The sequence below is a fragment of the Sesamum indicum genome, linkage group LG15 (assembly GCF_000512975.1).
Source record: "Sesamum indicum cultivar Zhongzhi No. 13 linkage group LG15, S_indicum_v1.0, whole genome shotgun sequence".
In the NCBI taxonomy this organism is placed as follows: domain Eukaryota; kingdom Viridiplantae; phylum Streptophyta; class Magnoliopsida; order Lamiales; family Pedaliaceae; genus Sesamum; species Sesamum indicum.
Window position 1 is genome coordinate 3927605 of NC_026159.1, and position 9496 is coordinate 3937100.

The 9496-nt window shown below is 38.4% G+C and overlaps 2 protein-coding genes across 7 annotated transcripts; one reads left to right on the plus strand and one right to left on the minus strand.

Moving 5' to 3' along the window:
* On the plus strand, positions 966 to 6465 carry LOC105177790 (COMPASS-like H3K4 histone methylase component WDR5A). 6 transcript variants are annotated; one of them, XM_011101040.2, is made up of 7 exons: positions 966 to 1204; positions 2446 to 3111; positions 3588 to 4025; positions 4156 to 4350; positions 4482 to 4538; positions 4766 to 4828; positions 4904 to 6465. In XM_011101040.2, exons 2-7 carry the CDS (start codon positions 2593 to 2595, stop codon positions 4985 to 4987), a joined length of 1356 nt encoding a protein of 451 aa, XP_011099342.1. In that variant the 5' UTR covers positions 966 to 1204; positions 2446 to 2592; the 3' UTR covers positions 4988 to 6465. The 6 variants fall into 6 exon arrangements, with proteins under 6 accessions (XP_011099342.1, XP_011099343.1, XP_020554553.1 ...); XM_011101041.2 differs by having other exon boundaries at positions 2455 to 3111; XM_020698894.1 differs by having other exon boundaries at positions 966 to 1175.
* On the minus strand, positions 5957 to 9496 carry LOC105177789 (metal transporter Nramp3). Its single transcript, XM_011101039.2, has 4 exons — positions 8822 to 9496; positions 8221 to 8357; positions 7474 to 8126; positions 5957 to 6567 (listed from the first exon to the last, which is right to left on the minus strand). The coding sequence occupies exons 1-4, from the start codon at positions 9358 to 9360 to the stop codon at positions 6358 to 6360; spliced, it is 1539 nt and encodes a 512-aa protein (XP_011099341.1). The 5' UTR covers positions 9361 to 9496; the 3' UTR covers positions 5957 to 6357.

Here is a 9496-nt window from a genome sequence, read left to right on the forward strand (position 1 = left end):
AACTATCATAATTTATCTATATATTGTTAGTTACAATTATAACCATAAAAAAGGAGTTAATTACACTTGCAATTTTTCCTACAAAGGGTGTTGCCATGTAAATATCAATCACCATCACTTACAAGTTATTAGCTTCTACTCAATTTCTGACATAGATGTCCAACAATGACACAACACTGCCTTCCAATCATATTTGAATGCTACAATACTTGCGAAACATTTATCATAAATTCACACACTTGACCATAGATTTAATCGTTTTCAATTCCATAATTTCAATATATCTTTAAAGATGAAGAAATATCGAATAGATCTATAAGAAATATACATCCAAGTTAAAGTGACTCTCAACTCAAAATTATGAACAGTTGATGTTGGGAAACGTGATAGTAGATGTGTTTCGTCTAGTTTCAGAAATCAACCCAAGCATGCATTTCATATGATTTCTCAATTTCTATTACCCCACGTTGATATAAGATTTGTGTGAATCTGAATTGTTCTTAGGTAATTTTTACTCAACATCTATAAATACGATCCACGTTAGACAGCCTATTACAGAATACATATTGCATGTCGTTTTCAGTATTCTTCTCATGTCTATCTTTATTCTTGGTATCATAAGATTTTTTTCCCTATCACTTATAAATGATTGCCCATCACCTAAAAACATGAAATGGATAATTACACCGTTTTTTATTAAAATTTGGTATAATTTTATATAGACCCCTTATATAGTTTGAACAAATAGATTGTTCAATTATTAAAAATTTATGAAAATTATTGATATTTACGAAAAAGTTGAATGAAAATTCTGATCAAATACATTTATTCATCTTATAAAATTAATATATATGAGAAGGTAAATCTTGATTATTTTGAACCGAATATATGTAAGTAAAAAATATATAAACGGGATAGAAAACATAAGAATAGAATAGGATCGTATGTGGTGTTAAATGGTGCAATAAGTGGGGTGGGGAAAGTGTAGGACTGTGCTGTAGTTGTGCTTATCTTCAGAACTGAGTTATTATAAGCAAAAGCCAGAGAGATATTTTCTTGGTGTTTTTTTATGCAAATTCTCTCACTCCTCACTCTCATACATACTCCTTTTGTCATTTCTTGTCTTTCAGTTCCCGGAGAGCCACTGCTGTCATAAGGTTTCTTCATTTTTCACAGTATGCACTGTTTTCAACTCAGAATCCAGGTTTCTTACTTTCTTTTGTTCATGTTTTTCCTTCTGCGTGTGTTAGAGTTCAATTTGATGCTACTTTCTTTATGAAGGTGCTGTTTCTTGCAATAGTTGTAGTCTGAAAATGGAGGAGCTTGTGTATAGATTAGGGGGAAATGGTTGTTAGCAGCGTACAGTTAGCTGATTTTCAGAGCAGCTAAACCCAAAAAACAGGGGAAGTGGCTTCTGATGTTAGAAGTGGAAATAGCAGATTTCAAGAATGTTTGGATTGGTCTTAGCCCATGTTGCCTGAACCTTCGAAACCTGTAATATGTTAAACAAACTTACATTCAGAGGGACCACCTCTGGAAAAGAAGAAAGAAATAAGAGAAGCAAGAAGGTTGCCTCAAAAAAGTATGCTAATCCTATACCCTATAGGAGGAACAAGATAATGACTAGATTCCAAGGCAAAGTTAAATTATATGTAGTGGGTGCTATCATTTTAGAATTGGCAATTGATGGGATTGTTAGGTAATAAAAGCAAATGACTTTGAAGTATTTGTATATGCAATCAATAGGAAGCCGCCATGTGGATTTTTCTCTGCTGTCTTAGGTAACATGACTTGTTCAAGATAATTACAGTTTCATATATGTGATAAGCTCTGATCTGGAGCCATTTTGGATGGAGCAAGAAAAGTTAGACATAGACTCAGCAGAAAGGAAGAGATTACTTAAAGGAAAACCGTAGATATGTTATCTTTGTTCCTTTCAATATTTAAATTCATGTCAACTTTTGGAATGGTTTGATCTTGAAAGAAGAAAAATATATGGAACAGAGTGGAAAAGCAAGAAACACGGCTTCTTACTTTTACGTAATTTTAAGTTTTTACTGTTATTTCGATGAAGTTGGAAGATGAACTCCATTTTGTATTTGCTGTCTTCAATAACCAGCTCCATGGATTGAAGTTGATGCCTCCCTCTTTTGGATACTTTTATTCCGGTTCTGTCATTGATTGATGAGCTCTAGTAGAAAAATGGAAGTAGGTATATTGTTGGGCCCCGACTTTCTTTGAATATTCGTAATAAGTATAGTAGTTAAGCAAATTATTGCCATTGGATTACTGACGGAGAGAGCAACCTTTATTCAAAGTTGACCTAATGCCTTGGATCTCTCTTCAGATCAAAACAGCTTTGCGTTTTTGTAATGTGTGTTCTCTTGACAATCATGCTGTTGGCTATAGTGAGTTAATGACTGTTATCTTATTTTGTGGTTTAAGTTTGATTAGATAATTAGGATATGTTCAGAGTGAGATGAGTCAGGTACACGTGTACCTCACTGGGACTTGAAAAACGAAGACCTGCATGTCAAACTTCATTGTATCCATCATCTGTCTGCTTTGAGGAACAGTGCATATGCGGAGACCATGATTACATCACTGCCTCATACAGAAATAACAGATAATTCTCCTGTAAAAGAAGCGGATACTGCAAGGGCAAAAACTGCCTTTTCAAAATACTATGAGTACTTGCCATATAAGCGTCAGCACAAGGAGAGTGTTATCGATATCTTGCATTATCGTGCAACAGGATCGAGCAGTGCATTTTGCCACAAGCCATTCAAGACAAAATGGGCATTATCTACTAGAAAGAATCAATGCTTCTACACGAGGTCGCTCTGTGCAGCAAAGTTTGGGTGTTCAGTGAAGCCACTTCTATATCCCATTACGGATGCAAGTGAGACAATGAAAGAAGTGGACAAGAGGCTTCGACCAAGGCAATTTGAGTATCACCCATCTGACTCTTGTCTAATGGCTGTAGGAACTCTCGATGGAGAAGTAGTTGTCATCAACCATGAAACCGGAAATATTCTCTCTTGCATTTCAGCATACGGGAATACGAATGGTATTCTTGGCCTTTGTTGGCTTAAGCAAAAACCTTCTAAGGTATTTCACTACCTCTCTAATGCATATCAATTGTAGTTATACTTTAGTAAGTAATTTACATGTCCTTATTTGTCATGAGATTTGATTGATCATCTGAATGAGGGACGGTGGGGCCTTAACTTTCTTACATCACCATTTTTCAAGGTTGTTGATTGTTTTATTTGTATAGTTAATCACTTTTCCCTTTCCTTTTAGTCTCAAGATGGTAGATACTACAATGTCATTAGTTACTTCATCTGCTCTACAGAGACCCTGTTGAGCTTTTTCTTGAAAACCAGAAGTAGATGGAAATTCCACTTGTAACAAAAGAATCATCAGCTGCATTATATTTGCTTTCCTAAAATCTTTAGGACTTTCATGAGATTCTTCGCGTCTGCTGGAGTCGATTTATGTAATTCCAGTTTGCTGTTTAAATGTATACATTCTAGGTTAATGGAGTCTGGCTAATAAATCTATCCTACATCTTGCCTATCTAGCTCCTGGTGGGTTCTGATAGTGGTTCCCTGAGATTGTACGACATCAATTGTGTTCAGCCAAAAGTTGAAGATGGTTGCTGCAACCCGACGGTTGTCTTTGATGACTTTGAGCAGTTGACCTCAGTCCACGTTAACTCAACGGACGATCGATGTCTAACAAGTGGATACTCCAAGAAAGTTGCCATATATGACATCTGCACAGGCCAACGCTTGCAATTGTTCACAGACATGCATCGTGAACCAATAAATGTAGCTAAATTTGCAAATCATTCCCCTAACCTGTTTGTGACTTCATCATTTGATCGCGACATAAAGATGTGGGATTCAAGACACAAGCCTTGGCAGCCTTGCTATACAGCTTCAAGCTCAAGAGGAAATGTGATGGTCGTATTTTCTCCTGATGATCTTTATCTATTAGTTTCAGCCGTTGATAATGAGGTACTCTATATTCTTGCACATAGCAGTAAAATCTATCATCTTGAACTAAAAAAAGAAAAATGAAATTATTCGGTTGCTTTAATGGTTTTAAGTTTCAGGCTAATCATGGATAAATTTCACCTCTCTCCAGGTGAAGCAACTTTTGGCTGTGGACGGGAGGCTTCACATGGATCTCGGGATAGTTTCAACAGGAAGTGCTCATAACTACACTCGTTCTTATTACATGAATGGAAGAGACTACATTATTAGTGGAAGTTGCGAAGAACCAACGATCCGTATTTGCTGTGCACAAACCGGAAGGCGTCTAAGAGACATTTCTTTGGAGGTCAGTCACAAACAAGGAACATTTGCTCAGATACATAACTTTTCTTGTTGCTTTGCATCTACAGTTTCTCTCTGAAGAGTAATTTCAATGTTCAGAACTTGTGAGGAAATTTGTCCCTGTTATTTTTCCAGAGTACGGGGTGTGGAAGCTCGATGTTCGTGCAGTCATTGAGAAGCGATCCTTTTAGAGTAAGTTTCTTTATCTACTAATACTAAGTAATCACTTCAAAAAATTCTTTGGCAATACATATGGAGCTTTCTTCAGACCTTTCAAAACCGAAATGCTATATCTGTTTCCTCAAGTACATAAATTTTCCAACACTGAACACAATTCCAGACCAATGTCAGCTTTCTTTTGAAAATTATGATTCTTGGTGGATGCTAACATAAGAGCTTATATATCTCTGTCAATGCAGCATTTCCACATGGCCGTCCTGGCAGCATATTTTCGACCAGTCTCCAAGTACGAAATCATTAAGGTATGTTTGATCTTTATCACTTATCAATCCATAGCTTGTTTACATGTTAACATTTGAAGGATGATGATGATGCAGGTCAACTTACTTTCATCAAGCCACTCTGCTGAACAACATCAAGGAGGCTTGAAAACCTGCCATTCCTGTGACAAGGGTGGCTGATAATGCACAGTTATACTTATGCTATTCGATTGATCTGCGTTTTTCTGATTCCTCACGCTGTATAAAATTAATGACGGAGGTATCTGGAAATGAATGTATGATTTTAAAATTAATGACGGAGGTATAAAAAAAAAAGTAGCAACACCGGCGCCATGTGGCCACGCTCCCTCTTCACCCCTAGGCGACGACGATCATCGACGCCCATTGCCCAATCTTCCTCTCACTTTCTATTTGTCCTTCTGTCATTTCGCGGTGATAAGGTGGCCCTAATTTTAAATGACTCAGAGTTGACTTGTGCTGACATCATGTTGACCGCTGAACTGGCCTTAATATGGAATGGTGAGTCAAAGGCCACATGTCTCTACCTGGGGATGAGTCAGCTAATAGGTTATTGAAGTTGATGAGTCACTAGAGACCTGGTGATCTTTGTAATGAGGCAACAAGCACGTAGAACACTAGCTAATGAGTCACCCGCCAAGTTTATTGTCCGAGATGAGTCATCATACGCGCTGAATGAGTGCAATGAGTCGAAACACCACATGAATTTTTTATGATGAGATAGTATACAAATAAAATACTTTGAATTGGCCACATAGGAGAAGTCTGATTAGTCAATTGGCCTATCGCGCGAGAATGAGTCATCATCCATGTAGGATAAGAAATGATTAACCACAACGCGGCACACTTGTAGACACATTACTTGCCAATACTCCGTGACTCAAATTGCCATGTCATGATGGGAAGATGAATAGTCGAACACAGATTGCAGAGCAATGAGTCATCTGCCGTGTTGTTCATTCAGCAAATCTAATCTGGCTTAGAAGCGAACATGTCGTTTTAACGCCGATCATTCGTAACATGTGAACCGGTGTGTCGGTTTTAAATAATATAAACCAAACTAGAGTACGGCTATGTAAATTATAACATATTCAGAATTAGGAGACTTTTATGTTGAATACTTAAGAATGCTTAGCTATGCAAGCAAAAGCATTTGAATAATATTAGCTTGACATGAGTACATAATTTCCCACATAAAATCGCTGCCCACTTGACTACTTATCAGGGCAGTTTGTTGGCTAATCATATTAAGAAACCTACGGATTAATACATACATGGATTCAGACCTCAGAGGAGGAACAGATGCTAGCATCTTCTGTGACACTAGAGAAAAGCTTCTTTTCTTTCATTCTTTGCAGGCATTAAATATAGTACAAAAAATGGTATTCATCGTCTCCCTCAGAACCGAGGATTGAGAGACTTCTATTTCTGCCCTGTGAAACTGTTATTTTGCAAGAAATGTGAATCCATATCACCCTTGATGTAGTAGGGTCGCTTTCGTGCCTGATGTGGATGTCCAAGGGGATGATTCATCAAATTCCCAAAGTTGTCTTTGCATTTCCAAGCAAACGAGAAAGGTTAAATCCCCTAGCGATCAGATACAGAATGAAGCAAACATATGCAGCTGTAAAAACAAAAACCACGGTGGAAAACACCAGACCGCTCACTTCTTTGGAGAAAAAGTCTACCAGAAGATATCCATTGATCACTATTACCAGGGCTGCCACAAGCCATGATATTGTCTGCAAAGCAGAAAAAGGAACACGTGAATCTTCTAGTTATTCCTTTCTGGTAAGTCGATATGCACAAATTTTGTATCTCAAATGTAGAAATATGGTAATAACTACAGGATAGAAAGGGAAAATTGATTAACTTCTGCCATCTTCAGAGTAGATAAACCAACAAGAAAAGAGAACTACAGAAAGAAATGCCACTGTTAGATACATAGAGCAATTTTCTCTATTAGTTTTTCAGACTTTTATAGTGAAAGAAGAGCAGGATCGCCATCATTGCTAATACAGATATGCCTCCCCATCCAATAAGTGGTTACCTTATTTAATTATCCATCAGAAGAGAAGTCAATTCCCGCAAGGGATCTCCTCTCCACACTATTATGGATTATACTGCAAATAATTCTGTTCAGGTTGAGCCAGTTATAAGCATGAGTATAAATTCAAAAGCAATGGTCCGACTAAGTTAGAAGTGGAAGATTTACATTAGCTCATTCACCCTTCCTCCCAAAATTTTAACAAAATCACAGTTTGATTTTACAATTCTTGAGAGAAACACAAAAAGATGAAGCCATTCTTTCCCCACAGAAGCAAATAAATTAAGTAGAAATGATATCCACACATAACACTAAATTTTAGGCAGAGATAAAATGGCTTAATATAAAAGGAAAAAGCCCAGCATCATTAAGAAATACCAAATTGATTGACATAGCATTAACTTTACCGTGGATGCAGACCTCTGCCCCAGCAAAAAACCACATGAAAACTGATATACTGCGTCACTTTTAACAGTAAAAGAGTGGCAGAAGCATGCAAAGATAGTAATATAAAAGAAAGGGTGAGGAAACAAAAAACGAATTCGCACAACTCACAAATGGAACTGCATGTAAATCTGATATGTTCTCAAGAAGAAAGTACCTGAAGAACAGGGCCAATTTTGAAAAAACCCATGACTTCCTCTTTGGAAACCAGGAAAAGGAGAGGGATTAGAGCAAAAGGGATCTGAATTGACTGTAGCACATTAAGCCATTCATTTAAAACATCCAATGAGTCCTCAGACGTATCAAACACAAGAGCAACAATTAGAGTGGGAATTATAGCAAAGCTCCTTGTTATCAATGCCCTCAGCCACTTCTTCAACCGCAAGTTTAGAAATCCTCCCATAATAAATTGTCCAGCATATGTGCCGGTTATAGTGCTGCTCTGTCCGGCAGCAAGTAGACCAATAGCCCATATGTATAAAATTGGGAATAGTCCTCCACCATACTTGTCTTGAAGATAATGCCCTGCATTTATAAGGCCAATACTGTCGGCTATTTCCGTACCATAAAATGCCTTTGCAAAAACGGTTGTAACAAATAAGTTTATCATAAAAGAGATGGTGAGGGCAGCGCCAGACTCAATGGAGTAGTAAGTAAGAGCTTCCCGGACTCGGCCTATCTTGCGATTGTCCACGTCCCTTGACTGTACAAGGGCAGAGTGCAAAAATACATTGTGTGGCATTATAATGCACCCGACGACTCCTACGGCCTGCTGTATTGTTTTGGAGCTAAGTTTTGGAACCAGAACACCTACAATTGCACTTACTCTATCAGTACAAGACCAAATGCAGCTTATTACAAAAAAGTAGAGTGCTCGTCTACTTGAGCAAGAACATTTTCTCACCAAGTAAAAGTTCATGACCGCTGGGCTTTGTTTCACCAAACATCCATGCAAATGAGATCGCCATAACTGCTATAAGGACGGCAAAAAGTGCTTCTAATTTCCTCACGCCATAGTTCTCCAGAAACAAAAAGACAAAGCTGCACCAAGAAAGTGATAAGAACACAAGTGAAATGATGAATACAAATTTTGAACTAGTCTCCCACTGATTCATTAAATATGCTAAATTACGTATAAACATTCTCAAACGTCATAAATATAAAAGACTAGGTAATCCAACCACCCTAACACTAGGGAAAAAGAAAAGACAGAAACATCTAAAATATAAACAGACGTAATATTTAAACTTGAGAGTCATACTTCTCAGAGTTTTTGACTAGTATGCTCCTGTATGTGATGAAGATAATAAAGAATAACATCTGCTTGCAGAATTAAGTAAACACGACCAGTCAGATTAGCATGTACGTATCCACCACTATAGTAACTCAATTCCCTCATCAAAAACCAATACCATTTAATTCATGTGCTTCTCTAAACTTGAAAAAAAAAACTGAAAAGGACAAAAATCAAATTATAATACGTAGTAATAATTCGAAGTTTTTACCAGTCAAGAGCTGTGATGATCACTCCAGCCCAGAGAGGTAGAAAGCCTTGGCTCAGTATCTTTATGGCAATAGCACTGCCAATGACCTCCTGAATATCAGCCCCAATTAGGGCCAGCTCAGCCATGACCCAAAGCAAGAGCCTGGCCCAATTAGGATACTCTTCTCGGCACAACTCCGCAAGGTGGCGGCCCGTTGCCACCCCTAGCCGGGCAGACAGAAGCTGGACCAAGAGACCCATGGCGGTGGCCCACAAAAGCAGCCACAGCAAAGAGTAACCCGCGATAGCCCCCGACTGGAGATCCCCCTCCAGGTTACCCGGATCCAAGAACGCTATACTCATCAAGAACCCAGGCCCCGTGAATAGCCACAGCTTCCGCCACGAGAAGGGCGGCGCTTTGGTAGAATACTCGTCGGCGTCGGGTCTTTCGTCAACTCCGACGATGTGGACCTTTTCAGTGGAATCGTAGGCTCGCTCTTCCTCGGCTTCATCGTGGGATTCGAGTAATCTCTGGTGCAGCTCTTCTCTGTTCGGAGGCATTTCTTTGAAAATGGTGGATTGAAACGGTGAGGAATCAGTGAAGATGAAGAAAGTAAGGAGGTGTAGGAATTGGCGTAGAGAAAGTTGGGATGTGGGGAGGGAAAATATGATGGGTGCTTTTATCGTTACGGACGGA